At 37.7% G+C, this 18,154-nt stretch overlaps 1 protein-coding gene across 5 annotated transcripts in view; it reads right to left on the bottom strand.

Moving 5' to 3' along the window:
• The window catches only part of PEX5L (peroxisomal biogenesis factor 5 like), a 99,797-nt gene that overhangs the window by 30,286 nt on the left and 51,357 nt on the right, over nt 1-18,154 (bottom strand). Inside the window, exons 1-3 of one of the 5 annotated variants that reach the window (XM_071752602.1) lie at nt 8,305-8,367; nt 6,484-6,588; nt 4,985-5,023 (exon numbers count right to left, since the gene is read on the bottom strand). The exons of 1 other annotated variant lie outside the window; for it this stretch is intronic. In XM_071752602.1, coding sequence (XP_071608703.1) covers nt 4,985-5,023; nt 6,484-6,552 — 108 coding nt within the window. In that variant the 5' untranslated portion in view covers nt 6,553-6,588; nt 8,305-8,367. Of the gene's footprint in view, nt 1-4,984; nt 5,024-6,483; nt 6,589-8,304; nt 8,368-18,154 lie in introns of those variants that run through there. 3 more of the 5 variants (XM_071752600.1, XM_071752604.1, XM_071752601.1) reach the window with 3 other exon arrangements.

The following is an 18,154-nucleotide window of genomic DNA, read 5'->3' as shown; positions in this document are numbered from 1 at the left end:
ATAGTTTCTATGCATCTCTCTCTGGCACATTGTCATCTTTGGTGGCATTCATCAGGATAAGAAGAAACAAGTGTATTAATTTCCACTAAGTAGGTATTTCTAAGAACTGATAAACGGGAACCACAGCTAGAAATTCAGGTTTTCTATCGAGTATAACTGGAAGTACTAGCTGGATAGTTGTGCTTGTGGATCATTATTGTGGCAGGATAACAATTGGAAGGCCTCCTTTACTGCTTGCTAAAGGAGGTCCTGACAAAAACACTGGTCTTGTGCTAAGTGCCTAAATTTCATGAGTCGTGTTTCTCCTCACCCATTTTTCTAGAATGTTTATAAATATTCTGCAATCAAAATTACCATCTCATGGCCTTTATTTATTATTGTATAATGTGTGATCTCTACTTGAATTCTTGCAGCATCCTTGTGCCAGGGTCATACCAGTTTTTTTTTCTTTGTCACTCTATTTATGTCCCAAAAAAACTGACATCCCAGACAAATATTTAGTTTTCACAGGAACAGAGAAGCAACTCGCAGGGCACAGAGTAAAACAGAATTCCACCTAATGGGAATTGCGGGAGGCTCTACAACTGAGACAAACTCAATTCACCCTCCTGGAAAGGGCAGTTTGGTGGTGTTGCCTCTGAAAACTCGACTTGCTCACCAGGTGATCACTGGTACTCTGCTGCCAAGCAGCAGGAAGTGTGTGGAATGACCTTGTGACTCAGTGGTGAGGATATCTCACCTGAAATCACACAAGCCAAGGGACCCCCTGGGGCTTAACACAAACAACAGATCCAGGGCTTGTGTGAAGTCCGAGAAGCAGCTGGAGGATTAGCAGAGGCACTGCATTGGATGTTTCAATTCACCTGCCAGCTGCGTTGTTTGAAACCCATGCTTGATGTCTAAATTAGTAAGTGAGAACATCTGTGTCACATCTTAATAACCAGCAGCCACATTGCTTGGTGATAAGTCTTGCTGTGATCACTGTGTCCCAGTAGCATCCTATTTGTCAGTGCTGACCTGTACAAGCTGTGGTGCACTGTTGCAGGTTAGGACTGAGAATTTCACAGTTCACTGTCTCCTTCCCCCTGTTCTTCCTTGTCTGGCTAAAGGAAACTAAACGTGGGAATTGTAGTTGTAGCTGGCTCCTGCATTTTGGCCGCGCTCCAGCAAAGCACTTAAAACTCAAGGTTAGGGATGCTCTTCAGGGTCTTGCTGGATCAGAGCCAGGAAAGTTGTTCCTGTCCTATTTTGACTGTGACTGACAATTAGGCCTCTACTACATGTACATATGAAAACAACTATGATGATTCTTTACAAAATATTAGAAAATTTAGTGTTCCTTGTTAGCTGAAAGTAAAGCAAGCTGCCAGTATATAGATCCAAGCTCCATGAATAAATTCTTTGTGAACCACCTGTTATCTATAAGTAAATTGAATAGTTTCAGCAGTTGTGGATTGCACTCAGCCTCGTGCACTACTCTGAGTAGGGTGCAAATGTCAATTCAGATGAAAGATGCACAACTGCTTTTCTGAGACCTAACCATGCTATAGCAGCATGAAGTCTGTAAAGAAGATGATGAGACAATTAGCAATATCAAATTTATCATGGCTTAACACAGAATTTAATTTTTGTAAAGATTATGATTTTCCTACTGATCTCGAATGATTTGGAAAATGTTATTTGTTAATTTCTCATGTAACAAAATTAATTTTGATGTACCCTTGCTGTATGTTTGTATTTAGGCTTTAATTCCTTTGAAATTACACAGATTTTTCTTATATTTTCTGTGGATTTTTCTTTTAAAACAGGGTTCTGTGGCATAGCTAGAAACATGGCTGTGGTTTTGAATGTGTTGCTGTGGGCAGAGCTAGGAAGCAAGTCCTAATTTCTTGTTGAATTATGCAGGTTTTCTCCATAGGGATCTGTCATGGCCTGTGTGTTTATTCTGAAATGGTTTTTTTGCAGATCAAAAAGCTTGGAACTGAAAAGCTGTCTGTGGTTATTATTTACTTGCAACTTACTAGAACAGTTTCACTTTGCAAACAGCAATTTAATATAAACCAACTGTAGTACATGGCATGCAGCTCTAAATGGATAGTATATTTTTACCCATGAATGAACAGCTGGCATTTCTTAAAATTAATTCATACTCACAAAATTAATATTTTAAAAACAGGGTTAAACTCGGATAATATATTAGTTACAAAAGATGTTTCTGCATATCTTTCTGTGCTTGCCATTCCACAATGGTAAGGAACTTTATAATGTACAAAAACAGAATAATTGCATTATGAAAAAAAACTTATACCATCAATTTCCATGGGAATTGGAAATTAAAGCTGTTTTTTCAAGGAAAAATGTATTTATGTGACAGAAATGTGTATAACTTCAGGCAAGCACTCAATTTATGACTTTGCATATTGTCAAGCCAACTTTATTATACTCATGAGATTATTTCTGCCAAAAGGATGCATACTGCCCTAGAAGCAATAGTAGTGTTGAGCAATATTTAACTTAGAGGTAAAGAACTAATTAATATTTGTACTGCCAGGCATGCGGTTTGTTTTTTTTTTTTTTAACTCATATTTACTCAGTTTTAATATAGATGAAAAAGAGTTCTCTGTGGGGCTTAAGTGCACCCTACTAAACTTTTATAGTAAATTTAATAAGACAGACTTATATGGAAAATACTGCTAATGAATTTATCATGAATCCTTTAAAAAGAATATAAAACTAGGGTGTTAGGTCTAGTCCTTCTAAGATGAACGAAGAAATTGCAACTGTTTTCTGAGGGTAGATTGGAATGTGCAGAGAATAATTGTCCAAATTTAATTTTTGCCATTATCTAAAATTGCCATTATTTTTGCCCTTTTTTGCATTAATGTACTTCAGTTAGTTAAAATGGTTTTAATTCTTGTTTAGATTGACATAAAAGAGAACAGAAATTAATTACATTCACTTTAACTTTCCCCCATTCTGTTATAATGTTACCTAGTAAACATTTATGGAGTGAGCTGTAAGCCAATGCAATTCTAATACTAAGAAGCTTAGAGTGAACATAACTGATTCAAATGGGACTTTTCTATAGAAAATTCTGATTATACAATCAAACTTGTAGTGAGTCCTTGATACACACATGAGCAACTCTACTCACAAAATTTGGAGCTGAACATTAATTATCTTTACTGTTTCCTTTACAAAATTGGAAGATGTCATATCAGAATTAAAACAACAAAAACAAATTCTCCCACCCCCCCTCACCCCCACCCCCCCAAAAAAGAACCACAACAAAGCAAAAAGCCCAACTGATCAAGCAAAGAAAAAAACCAAACAAAACACCCAAGAAAAAAAACACCTCAAACCAAACAAAACCGAATAAAAAAACCTAAAATAGTGGAATTTAGGCAGTGGAAATGTTTGACTACCTTACTCATAAGCCCTTGAGCCAATATAAATGTGCTTATGTCAACTAACACCTTGCAAATGAAGTTCACTTAAAAAAAAATCATTCTTCCTCTGAATGGTAACTAGTACCTCAGAGAGAGGTATTAAGCATCTGGTAGAATTATTTGGGGTGTAGTCATGATATATATATTTTTTTTTTTTTTTGTATTTTGTGTGTTGTAGCCTGCATTTTCCATGGGATAAGATGAATTTCAACACACTTGTTTCCTATAATCTAATTTCATCTTTTAGAATTTCTTCTTTCCACTTCAGATTCTGAGACATTCAAATTCTGTAAACATTTTCAGTTATAAGCAGTCAATACCAACATTATACTCTGAGCAGCATCTATATAGTTCATGAAAATTCCAAGTAGGCAGCTCCCATATTTTTTGCTTACAAGCAGAAATGGGGATAGCTTTCAGTATATACTTTGCCTTTCTTTTTCCTTTTTGTGAGTTTTTAATGGACTCCTGTTTCTATTCCATGTAATGAGTATAATTGCCACAGGATTATCCTGGACATGAATGACCTCCTGCAGGTTTTTTTTCCCCTATTATTTTGGTAGGGAACCTCCCATCATTAGTTTTACAATTTATTTGACAAAGAATCTAAGGTGTGGTGAATCTGGGAAAAATAACGAGAGATCTGTTTAGTTACTGTCAGGTCAGCAAGGCGTTTTAAGCATGCACATTTTTACTGCTCAATAAAGCAGTTAATCATACTTTGTAAGTGTGCATCAGAGTACTTTAATGACTCAGATCCTTTGAGGCTCACTGACTTTGTAGTAAATTGGGAGTATCATGGCTGACTTTGACTCCAGGGGATATTAAGGTTTATGGATAGGGTAGTTTTAGGGCTGTTTAGCCTTTTTGCTTATCAGATTTCACTCACATTTCCTATGGAGTCTGCTTCCATAGTCAGACATGATTAATTCTCCATTCATCAAGGACTTTGGAAATGGAAGATGTCATAATTTTCTACAAAATACATTTTTTTAAAAATTGTTTTTTTACTATTAGAAAAGCCAATACTTCTCTATCGGGGCATGAGCCTAGTATTTTACTTGCCAGGTTTCTTGCTTGTTTAATTGTAGGGATGGAGCAATATAGATACCTCATGTAAATAATTACTTCCTAAGATATCCATGTTCTCATACTGACTTCGGAGGAGGTGGTAATTTTGGAAGGACCAGACCTTATTCTCATGACCCAATTTGATGTGGTTTGGGAAACTCGTTTGCAGCCAATTTGGAACTTGCATGTTTCACCCTGTGAGCAGCAACCACATCCATCTGTTTCATCATGTAAAGCTCAGAGACAAGCACTTTGGTGATGGTTAAAAATGTGTATTGCAACAGAGCAGTGCATTATTCAGAATGAATGGGCCGAAGGAGAGGTTTGCATGGACACACTAAAGAGGAAGCATCTCAAAACAACATTGCAGCCAGACAAATAGGATATAAATGATGTATGCGATATGGTGGTATAACTGCATGACACACATACATGATGCAGAGATGGCTATGGAAAATACTCACTTTTTCACTTGATTCTGCCTCCTTTTGGCCTCTGCACCCCTTTGGTGCATAGTGGGGAAGTAGGTATTTGTGTTTAGTGGAAGAAATTACACTGACTAACAGACACAAGCATTTTACTCATAAATTTATCATAGACTATTGCTGAGTAGACTGACAGACAACCACTACAAAATGGTGCAGTAAACATTTAATGAACCCAGGCTGAACTCCTGACCCTGTTGAAGCCAATGGAAGTTTGGCACTTTGTGAAGTGTTCTGGGTAAGAGAGCAGCATTTTATATTGGCTTCTTATTGTTTGTTAATAATTTTGTAGAAAACTAAAAATGGTGCCTTAAAGAGAGCATCCTTTTCCTTTAATATCCAAGAAGTAATTGCAGAGAGTTCACTACAAGCAAACCATGGTGTTCAACAGGGGCCAAGGAGGAGATTTTCCAGACCTGGTTTCCCAAGTAGATGAAGGTATTTCTATAATATGAGTATTTCTATAACTACTAGTGCAGTACATCTGGTGCACTTTGTGCTGGTCTTGTGTGCATCTGAAATACTTCTAAAGAGTACAGTAACTGCTGTTCTAAAATGTGAAAGGAATAAAACAGGACTGTGGATTTTATTGAAGGCTCTCACAAAAGAGCAGCTATGTGCTGAGATTACTTCCATTAAACCTCCTGTTGAGCAGGAATAGCTTGTGTGTGCTAAATGTTAACGAATTAAAAAAAAATGTACTTGCTTGGGCAACAATTTTTTGTTTGTGAGCAACAGGAGGGAATAATTTGCTCTTGCAGTGAGGTGTAAGTGCTGTGTTATGGCAGTGTTCAGTCATTTTTTTCCATAAACTGCCGAAGCCACCGAGGGCTGGAGGGGTGCAGTGAGGTTGTGTCCTGCCTGCCTCTCAAGTTGTAGGTGTGAAAATCACAGTTGGGTATTCTGGAGTAGGATCCCAGTGACAGATCAGGGATGGGATCTGAGATAGCAAGAATGCTGCTGTGAAGTGGCTGTTTCTTTGTTATGTGTACTTATATGCATTGAATATGACTCTTCTATAGATGCACCGCAAATGAGTACTTGCAGTGCAAACATTGATGGCATTAATATGTAGTTTTTAAATTGGTTTTAAATAACTTTCTTGTGACTGACACGTACTGGGCTTTCTACATCCCCCTGTGTTTAGGGAAAAATGTAATTTAAAAAAAAAAAATTATTTTTAATATTCACATCTAAACATCCTCAGCCCCCAAGCGATTCCGTGATTCACCCCACGCTATTCCCCCGTCAGTCAAGAAGTGCGATGGCACCGGTGCCGGATCCTCCCTCGGGTGGGTCCGCCCAGCACCCCTGCGGCTGGAGGGGCGCCGAGGGGCAGCCCCGGGGGTTGGGGTGTGTGTGTGGGGGGAGGTCAGGTCTCCCCCCAAACCTCCGGTACCGCCCGCCCTGGGGCTCCGGCACCTCCCGCCGCGGCGGGTGATTCGCGCTGTGACCTCAGAGCCCCGCGCTCTGCCCACCTGTGATGTCATAGTAAGGAGGGGCTTTTCCTCTGCAGACTCCTCCCTCGGAATCTCCTTCATCACCATGGCAACAGCCTTATCTGCCGCCCTAGAGCCTTTCCCCTACAACAGCGAAATCAACAATGGCGCGAGTCAGCAGCGGGCCGGGCAAACACCGCCTCCCAAACACACCCCAGAACCTTCCCGGCATCGCGCTGCCGGCTGGAAGCAAAGCTCGGTTGAAAGCAGAACACACAACACACTCTTAAAAAAAAAACAAAAAAAAAAAACCCAAGAAGTTTTTGTCTGCCAACCCGTTAGTTAACAACACAGCCGGTGTGTAGCTGTGGTCTCTGTGGAGTTGCCCCAGTGAAGTCAAGGGGAGTGTGGAACCACCTTGCCGGGGCAAGGCTGGCTGGAAAGTCAGTGGAAGGATCCTTGTGTAGGATCACATCCTTATAGGAGTCAGGTTTGGAGGGTCAGAGCCTTGATGTGATTTCAGTTACCCAGAAGTTTATATTTGAAATGCCTGGTGTTTGTTTAGAAACAGCACCAGGCTGGTTTATAAATATTAAGCATAGTTCCTTGTAGTTCACTGAGGCAAACTCTCCCTGAAATTTGAATGTGTAAACTGTAGGGCTGGCTTGCAGGGTTTATGGCTCTAATAACATTTTTTTAAAGTAAACTGCATCGTAGAAACAGTATCTTTTTGCTAACAATATACGGAGCCAAATTCTGCCATCAGAGACATTGCTACAATTCTCTCCCCAAATGGTCGTTGTTGCTGCACTTGTAAAAGGATTTTTATTTTTAAACTTCCAATTTCTTAACATTGACTTAATATATTATAAATAGTCAAGTTAAACTATTTTAAATTTATTTGATATGTTAGCCAGAGAAAAATGCATTAGCGTGTGCCATATTTCCTTTGAAGCTATAATCTATTGAAAAAGTGTATTTATCCTCCTGAATTAACATTGATTTCTGTATTTTGATACCAGTCTGGCAAGTAACGCAAGTCTGAGCATGTGCATAAAGCATAACAGGAAAACTACATTAGGCTGCTGACCCTGGATATGTCCCTACTTACACTTTAAAAACTCCCATTGATTTCCATGGAAGCTTTAGCTGTGAAAACTGCAGGATCTGGCTCCGTAAAAGCTGTATCTTACACTGGGCTTAAATATATTTAAATACTTTATATTAACAGAAGGGGTTCTTTGCTACCACATCAAATACTAGAATTACTTTCTCTAGCACTGTGTTCTGTGTTCAACAAAAAACCCACTATTGCTGGTGCTGAACTACAGGCTGCTACAGAAACATTTGTGGGTAAAAACATTACATACTATTACAGTTTTTGAACAGGTTTTATTAATCCTCAAGTCAATCTTAGGTTAGCTTGCTTGTGCAACACATCACAGTCACCCTACGGAGAGTTCTTTGCATGCTGCAAGAAATTCTCAGAGCGGAAGTGTCATGAATGATAAACATGCTGCATTTGTGATGCCTTTGATATCCAAACAACTGCAACGTCATTGTAAAATTAAATATATTTAATTCAATGAGAGTGCCTTCTAATTGGTAAGCATATCAAAGGTTCTTGGCCAATCAGGAATTTACTCTGCTCATGATTCATATGACATATTCCAGGTCTATGGAGCTTGTTTCTAGTATGATGCATGGAGCTGTTGTTAGCTAGCACTAGTAACATGCTATTTGATCTTGATCAAATGTAGTCCTTTTGTGCTGAGTGCTAGAACAAAATAGTTTATCAGCTAGAAAGGATGCATTGGGAAGCATGCAGTGCTCTTTATTTCTTGCAAAGTAAAAACCCACCAAAGCAAAGGTCAGGTCACTTTTTTGAAGACAGAGCCACTTTTTCTTCAAGGTTTCACCTACTGCCTGAAAAGAGTCATGATACTCATATTAGTGCCTGCTGTTAACCTTTCATAAATATAACTGCAAAGCCCTGGGAATGGCTGAGACCATTTATAAAATCTGTCTCGTGGGTTTACAGTGGCTGTAGCACTGTGTAGGATAGTAACCTAATGAATATATCTGTGCTATTTTTTATGAGCAGACTTCATATATTTGCTAGTCAAAGCATTTTGATGTTACTTTTTTTATTGTGTCTGTCTTTTTGTCTTTTAGTTTTCCTAAAAGACTACATGCAAGTCAGGATTTTTTTTTTTCTTTTTTTCCTTTTCTTCTTTCCTGGCTATTCAACCTACAGTACTGAATCTAGCAGTAGGTAATTTCCTGGGTATCAAAGAGACAGGCACTGCAGTGAAATAACTTAAATTTTCAGTTTCTGTAGGAGAAATACAGAGGTGACCAGTTCATTAAAGAATCCAGTTTCTTTTATTCTGGTGAGTAGGAGTGGATTTTTTTGTCCAAAGCTTGAGAAGTTTGGTCTCTGTATTCACTGTAAGAAATAGTATACATTCAACCCTTGCCTGTGCAGTGACTGAGCAGAAGAATTGGAGAGGAAATAGGTGAGGTTTTCTGTGTTGGGGACAACCTTGTTACTGCTGTGAACTGCAGCTGCAATTACAAGCTCTGGTACATTGAAGGATTATTATTATTTTTAAAAGGTGTTATCATCAATTTACTTGACTTCCTTCAATATAGTTTCTTAACATTTTAACTTGCTGTATGTGTTTGTCATAGTAGCTTATTGCTCAAACTCTGTAATTCTCTAAAAGCTAATTTTGCACTTGCCAAGTCTAGAACAGTTTGTTGGCACTGCAGATTTGTAAGGTAAGTCACTTTCTTGTGTAAATGACTGTTTGATAATTTAGTAAATAAATTCCATCATTTCCTGCTAATTTGCAATACACAGATGGAAACAATCATGATGCAGAGCGTGACAAATGTACGAATCAAGACAAACACAAATTGATGAAGGAAAAATATTATTGTCATAGAACACTGCTGAAGGAAAACTGAGAAGCATGCCAGTATCTCTTGATTTGATACAAATAAAGTGCATCACCCTTAGGTGATGTCTCCGAAGCAAAATAAGGAGAGTTCAGAGTGATCCTGTGATGCTGAATATTATAACAGGATTGGTTTCAAAATTAACTCTTCCTCTAGGGTTATCCTTTGTGATCAGATAGTGAATACTAATAGATATCTCCAAAGGAGTATGCTGAATTGGCAAGATTTTGTAAGGGAAAACTGATGTTTCTGAATATTTCAGAGTTAAATTTTGTATAGAAACACTATTAGGTATGAAACTCACTACTGAATCTTTAATTAAGCTACTGCAAGAGCATATTAACATAAAAATAAAAAAACCCCAAAACTTTACACTGTCCTAGAAATTTAAGTCAGTGATGCCTATAGCTTTGTAGCCATGCTTTTAAATGAGAATGCTCCCATGTTACCAGAAGCTATAGATCACCTTGAGCTACTGATGGGCAGATCAATTAGAATGAATACATGGTCAGACTTCAAACATTTCTGTTTGAAATACTATGTAATTCTGTAATTCTTCATTAGAGTTGTTTGGAAATTTGTTCTTGTATATGGAAAGCCAAGGGCCAGTGCCTTGTAAATATTTAGCCTTTTGACAACAGTATTTAAAGTGTAATGATTAATTAGAAATTAAGTCTTTGTCATCTTGCAACTAAATTGATAACTTTATTAGATGTATAATTTTAACAAATATCTGACATACCTGAGTCTCAAATTCACCTTTCAGTAATATTTAGACCTCTTGTTTTTGTGAGAAAGTGAACAGAAAGAAAATGAGGAGGGAATGGATTTGTTTTTTAAAATATGTATACCTGGAGCAATTCATGCTGCCTGTATATAAATCTGTGCTCTTCCATTTATTTCCAAAGATCCTACCAAGCTGTTTCAGCTTTACGTGACAAACTACACTGCATTGCTATTCACTGAGCTATTGGCAATCATCTCAACATGGGCATATTTAAATTTAAGCTTTTAAAAAAAATGTAAGTTTTAACACGGCTTCCCTTGTAAAGAAATTGGGTAATGAAAAGTGATATGCAGACAGTTCTAGTACATGTATGCTATGATTACTGATTTCATGGGTCATCTTTCTAGTTGAGGAGAAGCAGAATAAGAACTTGCTGTATTTGTGAGTATAAAGCCAAAACCTGACCAGCTATCCTGAACTTTTCACATCAGGCTACTGAACTGAAGGGTGTTTAAAAACAACAACAAAACCACCAAGTAATTTTCAGGCCAGAATATCTCGAAGTACTCATCTGCTTGATTTATAGCTTTAGTAGCTTGGGGAGGGAGTTTATAAAACAAACATTGTGAAATATGCATCAGTGGTAACTTCAGGCTGTCTTAGGTAGCTGTGTTAGCAGAAAGAACAGATAGATCTACTTTGTGTTGAACTTGAGATGCTTGGCTGCTGCCCAGACCTTCAGGCAGCTGATACATTACACTTCAAAATGAATTTATGCACCACAAATCTTTGTTTTGTGCAATTAATAATAGAAATGAAGGGACAAACTTGGCTATACTCTTTAGAATTATGCAGTGGTCACACTTCTGAAAATGAGCCCAGACAGCTATGTGATGGTGCCACGAGAGTTTTCATGTCCACAAGCTGACTGAAGTCTTGATATCATGTAGGATCTGTGTTTATTACTATGTATAACCCTTTTCAAGCTTTTCTGCTCATGGTTTCTCTCTGTGTCTTCTCAATACCTGTGCTTTCCTATTCTTTTCTAGAGGTGTTATATCTTGCATCTTATAGATCATTAAAGATAATGAGAAAGCATATCATGAGGCAATTTTATGAACTAACACAAGATGGGTATTGAAATAGAAAATTCTGCTTCATCAAAGCTCTGTGTAATTCTTCTATTCTGAGCTTAAAAATGAGACATATCTAAGGTAAATAGGAACATAATTCCTGTGGCAGTACTCAGTTGGTGGGGGTGTGGAGATGTGAATTAACATTTCTGTTAGTGCTGGTCCAACCTCTCTTGACTCGGGCCTTTGGTAGCTCATTCATATGAAATTATGTTGAAATACAGATAGTGATGGCTAGAGAGAAGAAATCAGGTGTAGGAAGGCTTGCCTAAGAAGTAAGTAACAGTAAAGCAGCTAGATCTATATTGGCTGAGTTCAAAGTACACTGTTTATCTTTCCTTTTTTTTTTTTCATTTTTATGTTGAGGGAGTGACATTTCAGTGTTAATATAGGAAGACTCTTTATTACACGTAAGAAAATTGACAGTGAAAGAGATGGATAATAACTGATAAGACCCAGAAACTATTGTGCATTAAATAGTTAATCTTTATCAGTAACATTTTTCAATTAAATGCACTTAAGATATGGCAAGGCAGTCATATTTTGGCCTTGTGTAAATGGTGATCTCCAAGTATCTCGTAGCAGTCTGTCTTCAGTCTCAGACTTGAGCTTTAGCTGAGAAAATAGCTCTGGGTCTCTGGAGAGAGATCAGTCTGTGGGCTGTTCTCTCTTTTATTAATTCTTCACTTGGGTCCAATGAGACTCTGGAAAGTGTATGACAATACTTCTAAGTATGCATAAAAGACAACTAGAAGTATAACTGTGCCTGGAATATAATAGAAGCTTTAAAAATGAAAGTGATGCAGGTCCTGATGTTAAAATTGTATAACCTATGCTCTCTCTGCCTGAAACATAAAATAATTATGTGGGTTTTTGCCAGTATTTGCAAGTTTAAGTGCTTCTTGTTTCAGATATCATTATAAAAGTGTTCACTTCACAGTTGTATGCCTGCACAGGCAAAAAAAAAAAGAATTACATCCCAGTAGCCCAATCTTCTTATTTGTGGATACTTTCTTTGAAAAGATTAGACAGTCATCAGACATTTAGAATGAGAAAAGGGTAAAGAAACAATTTAAAAGGACACAAGTTCTCTTATAGAGCTAGAAGGAGACTTTACGTATTTATCTGATCACATCCTATAGTTCTATTCTGTGAGAGTCAACATCATTTAAATCCTGAAACTGTGATTTTCTGTGCAGAAAGGAACTGGCACATCTTTAGAAGATGTAACAAGTTGTCATCAAAACTACTGGATGGACCTAATGGTTATCTGTTGTTTCCTCTGTTTTTTACTTTACCAAATTAAAGGAGCCTATGTTGCTTATTGTCAGTGTAGGTATGATTTTAGTCTTGTTTTGGAAGCCCTTGAGGAAGGTGGTATTATTAGTGAAGGTAAATTATGGTGATTAAGGGCAACTGTTCAGATGCCATGCTAGAGTCAGATAAAATTTTCCATAATGTTTTGGTATTTATTCAAATAAACAAATTGGTTTATTTTTGCTCACTCCCTAATTTAATAACCTTTTAAAACTTGTACTACTTCTAAAACTGCTGCTATTTTGATGGATGATGATTTTATTTTTTTACAAGTGAAAGCTTGAACACAGAAGATAGTTTGCAATGTGTTCTCATCAGTATTAACTCTTATTGAAGATTAGGCTGAAAATCTCAGGATTTGAGTTCTATAAATCTGTGGTAAACATTATGTGATCAAAATCCATGCCTTCAGTTTAATTATTTCATATAGATACATTTGTAATTTGTTTAGAATAATTATAGGAAAAGGTTTAATTCTGTTTAGGATTTTTCAGGTTTGGTTCTTTTGCTAAAAGCCTCGTTCAAATGTTCAAATGCTGTACAAGAAGCATGGAAAATTTTCTTAACATGAATATGTGATTCTGCTGTGTAGGAGACTAGAGGGATTGTGAGGCAGAGAATGAATGGAACAAAAAAGTAAAAAAGTAGATATAGGGCTATAATCTGGATTTGTTTTGGAGCAGATTGTTGTTTCTTTCTCATCAGGCCTGTGATTATACCTGTACATGTTAAATAATGAAAACATCTCATACTAGATGGCAGATTTGAAAATGCCAGATCAGGATAGTTCATGACTGAAAAATAATTTTAGTGCTGATTTTCTTGAGCTATTGGAGTTCTTTCCAGCCTCTATACTGAATTCTGCCAGGATAGATTTAGCACTTTCTGTAATACAAACAATTGAGTCCAACCACAATATCATTTCATATTCTTGAATTGATTATGTCATTTTTCTACTACAGACTTGGGATCTGAGACCCTTCTACCGTGTATGGAGTGTAAAGTAGAATGTAAAGTAGCACTTTGGTAGCAAGGGGGGATTTCTCCTCTACCCTTGACCCACAATTGATTCTGTGCCTCTTGTGCTGTGTGTTCCTGGTGACAAAGATTTCTGAATCTCTGTGCTCGTACTTGCTAGAGTTTTAACCCAGTGTAGTAGAATGTTTACCCCCTTTTTTTTTAATTTTTATTTTTTCCCCTCACTAAAAATAGCAGGTTGCCATTTATCAGACCATAGCAATGGACACTGTGACTGACAAATAACTTGATGTCCCTGACCGGGAGATGGCCTCTGCACAGTTTCAGCTTTGGGATGATCTCATCTGAAGTACTGAAAGCAGCATTAGCAGCATTGTATAAGCCCATTTAGAGAGGATTAGGCTTCTGTCCCTTCCTTTGGGCCCTTATTTATGACACAGTTTGGAAACCTTCAGGAAACAAGTTCTTAAAATTGAGATATTATGTGTGTGCACTGAAAAGATTCTTAACTCTTTGATTCGTGCTCTTCGTTTGAAAAATGGACTTTTCTACTCCTTTCTGCAAAAATGTAGTTACGAAAATGGAAAGGTATAGGTGCACTAGTAGATAATCTATGCAGTGTAGATATGCAGTATATTATATACGTAACATCTAGACAATAAAAGCTTGGTTTTCTATATTAACTATTTAAGATTATTTGTAGCATGATGGGCCATATTTGTTAAATTTGTATAAGTGTGCCCTTCTGTATATGTTTGCAAGTAATCTCTATTCTTTTTGGTTTCAGTGGATTTAATTTAAACTCCATGACAGTGGTTGGCATTTGGTCTGTTCTACAAAGAACTGAAAGCAATGTATCTATTTCTTATAACCAGCACATCACTGGTATCATATATGCTTTGTATTGCTTAAATAGGCATTCACCCTCTCCTGTATCAAGGTACTGAATGCAATAAAAAGAACTGTTTTAATAATTTTTAACCTTACTTTTGCATACTTGTAACAAGCATCTATTAAATAAAAAGAAAAGATGCTTATTCATTTTTGCACATGCTTTCAAAAGGTGTAGTTTAACATTATATAATGATATTTATAAAGCACATTGTTTTTCAGTCCACGTGCTTATGTTGTCGGGTTCCTCATTAGAGAAGTAAAATCTCTTTTTTGTATGATTCAACTATATTTCAAAACGTAGTTATTTCCTATTGGTTTGGGGATGTCTATAAGTCTGTGGAGGAAGTAGGAAGGTGACAAGTCCACTTTTTACAGTTGCTATTTAAACCAGGTTAGTTTGGCTGGTAGAGCAGTAATTTTGCTATATAAAAGCTCTGTGAATAAGTGAATAACAGCATGATATCTGTGACCAGGTAGTAAAAAGCAGCTGCTAATGGCAAATGCCTCTTATAGAGAAGTTCTTGATTCTCAAAACATCTTTATAAGGACTGAGGTGCAAAGATTTGTTAACTCATCAGTTATGCTTGCTGTGAAGCTACTTTAGCACTTACTTTCTTGGGATGTAAACGATATTGCTTGTATGTCAAAACTGGCTTCTGGTACATAAAAAATCCTTTGGATGTTCTGTCAGACTAACTAGTGCTTTCTGCCTCTTCAGCTGGGATGTCAAGTCTAGCACTAGCCTGTTCTGTGTAGTTAATGCTGAACTAAATCTCCCCTGTAGTTGAAGGCAGAGTAGCCCAAGGCTGTGGATGTTAAGTTTGCTGACAATACCATGACAGCTATTGTCAGAAGTATTTCTCCTCAGAGGTTCTGTAAAATAATATTTTGTATTCATCTTGTAGTCTGCTGCTTGTGCCCCCTTCCACAAGAACACGTTCATTTATCTGGGACTATTCTTGAACATCAAAATAAATCTTGATCAAGTGAAGGAGCAGGAATGTGTTAACCAACTTCTGAAGTGCTTGCAGGCAGCCTCAATAAATGTGCTTCCTATCAGAGAATTAACAAGTTGGTACCTGAGGGAAAGGGGTGCAGCAGCTTGCTGGTGTTTGTACTGAGTGATGGATGGAGATGTAGCTGGCAAACGTGTAGAGTGGAATATGGGTATTCCTGGCATCCAGCATGAGTGAGATGGGTATTAGGCCTGGATCTAGAGGACAAGTGGTGGAATCTCAAATATATTTTTCTTGACTTGGCTCTCGGCTCTGTGAGCCAGCTCAGGGAAAGAAGTAATAGTTCGCTGGTGGTGTAGTCTCTCAGTAATTCACTATATTACCTCCTGGTGGGTTTAAGGAGAGAGCAGAGATGCCTTAGATAGCTTTTCTAGTTCCCCAGCTGTCTGAAATCAGTCTATCAGGCAGAACTCTGAATTTTATATTCACCAAAGCACACTGCTGCTCTGTGGCGGTCTGAAAAAATTAAATATAGAGGTCTTGATCCAAATTTGACTCTTTCTCATCAAACTTCAGATATTTCATGTTAATGAAACCCCAGTGAAATGATGTGAAAGATGACTGTCAACTCAGATCAATAAAAATTAATTGAATAAATAAGTAGGCATATGCTTTGGACTGGGAGATTTTTTTTTTTCAGCCCAGATAGCATGAGCAAAATTGAGGGAAATAAGGAAGCTGTTGCAGATGGTGGCAGCAGTGAGAAGCCCAGTCATGTGCGTTTCAACCCAGAGTTTGTCACAGGGGAGCCACTGAGGTAGGGGAAGATACAAGAGCAACAGCCAGACACCTCAGGCTCTAAGAAACACATTTGCTAACTCATTAAACTTGCTTATTTGTTAAAAGAGTGAATGGAATAATTCCATTCTATGGAGGGATGCTCGTGAGTAGAAAAGTGAACTGAAAAATGTGTGTGTTGGTCCCAAGGGATTAATGGCAGAGAGGAGGGGATGAGGATTTCCAGGAATGAGGCAGACTGTGATATTGGTGTGGTGAAGCTGCTGCATAGTCAGGGTAAGGAAGAATCGGAATTACTCATAATGATGTCAAATGCCTTGGAAAATACCTGAGCTTTCCTGTGAGGGAGAGCGTTACCTGAGCCACATACCAGCTTCCTTCTTTGAAACCCTGCCAAGCTGTGGTTGATCTCTAAAGGCTGAACTATGAAGTGCACTCAGCATGGCCAGGATTTTCTTTTTCCCTCCTCCTATTCACACCTTAAGGTGAAGTGCCCTTGGGGTCCTTAGCAGCTCATGAAAAATTTAAGCAGCTGATTTATGGTCAGTGAAGGGGGAAGGATAGCTTAGAGCTATTTTCACACACTCCTTTCTGAATTGCATTGTCCTCTTATCAACTGCACTTGAGTTTTTTCACACATTTTGCTGCATTTCATTAATAGTTTCTCTGGTCAGTAACTGTACAGTGACTGATGGCAGTTTGGCTAAGGTAGTCAGAGAATTTGTTTTTCTCCTTTCAGATGTTTGTCTTATCCAGAAAGTGTTGTAAAAAACCCAATTTCTTTCATGCCCTTGTGCTCTCAGAAGCAGAGGAATAACTCCTTGTAAGCTTGCTGAGACTGTTGCTATTTTCTCCAGATGGCTTTTTTTTTTTTTAATGGCATTTGTGTCAAATGCTGACCTTTTATTATTATTATTATACTCACCAGTATTGTTAACTGTCTATTTAAGATTTCTGCATATGGGCTTTTTTATTAGTTTTGCACTCTCTGGGCAGCCTGACAATACCAGAGGCTGTGAGCTTTCAGAAATTCTCTTAAAGATCTGCTTGCAGATGTTAAAAACATGTATGCTGGTTTTCAAATGTGCAGATAGCTTGAAATCAATTGTTAATGAAAATGAATTATTATTTTTTGTGAGAGTAAATGTAGATCAGAGATGCAGTGCTTGTATTTTCTGCTGCATTGTGAAGTTTCTGGTCTGAAGTTTTCTGGTTGATTTGTGAATCAAAGGCTATGTGCACAATCTCCTTCCTGTCCACAAGGATCAAGACCAAAATACAGGCTTTTGTTGGCTACTTTAGAAGTCCTATCATCAAGCACGACTTGTTTATGACTATTCCAGGTTAGCTATGTAAGTCTAATGAGCAAAATTACAGCTATCACCAGTATGGCAAATTATAGATGACTTTCAATTGGTACATATACTGTGGGAGGTAAGAAAAGGAGGACTTCTTTGCGAGGTTTTTCGGTAAGGCTTTTAATACCTTTAAGAAACTAGCTTTAAATTTCTGGGCAATGTGATAACATGTGATATAGTAATTCCTACATTTTAAGGTTATTATATTCCATATGTTCAGCTTAGTTGACCCAGTATATAAATGATACAAAAGTATTTTCTTTTTTTTTGTACACCACTTGCATCTTATAGGGAACATCCTCAAATAAAATATCATGAAGCCCATTCATGGAATCTGGAACATTCTGCTCATGAAGGTTTCTAGTGCAGCTCTGAAGTTAGAGGAGCATGTATGTTGACTACCTGACCTGTAGATAAAGCAAGTTCAGACTGGGAGGATGACTTCTCCCTATTCCTGCCTCATGAGATGTATCCACAAAACCAAGTCTGCTATTCACTTCATGTCTGTGCTTCCCTTCCCCAGTGGGACTAGATGGCACAGAATGTTCCCACAGGCAGTGACTTCAGCATCCTGCTTAGGTGGCA

This window comes from Heliangelus exortis, chromosome 9 (genome assembly GCF_036169615.1).
Source record: "Heliangelus exortis chromosome 9, bHelExo1.hap1, whole genome shotgun sequence".
NCBI classification, from domain to species: Eukaryota; Metazoa; Chordata; class Aves; order Apodiformes; family Trochilidae; genus Heliangelus; species Heliangelus exortis.
The sequence above is the reverse complement of the archived record's forward strand: the minus strand, read 5'-3'. Positions and strand labels throughout refer to the sequence as shown.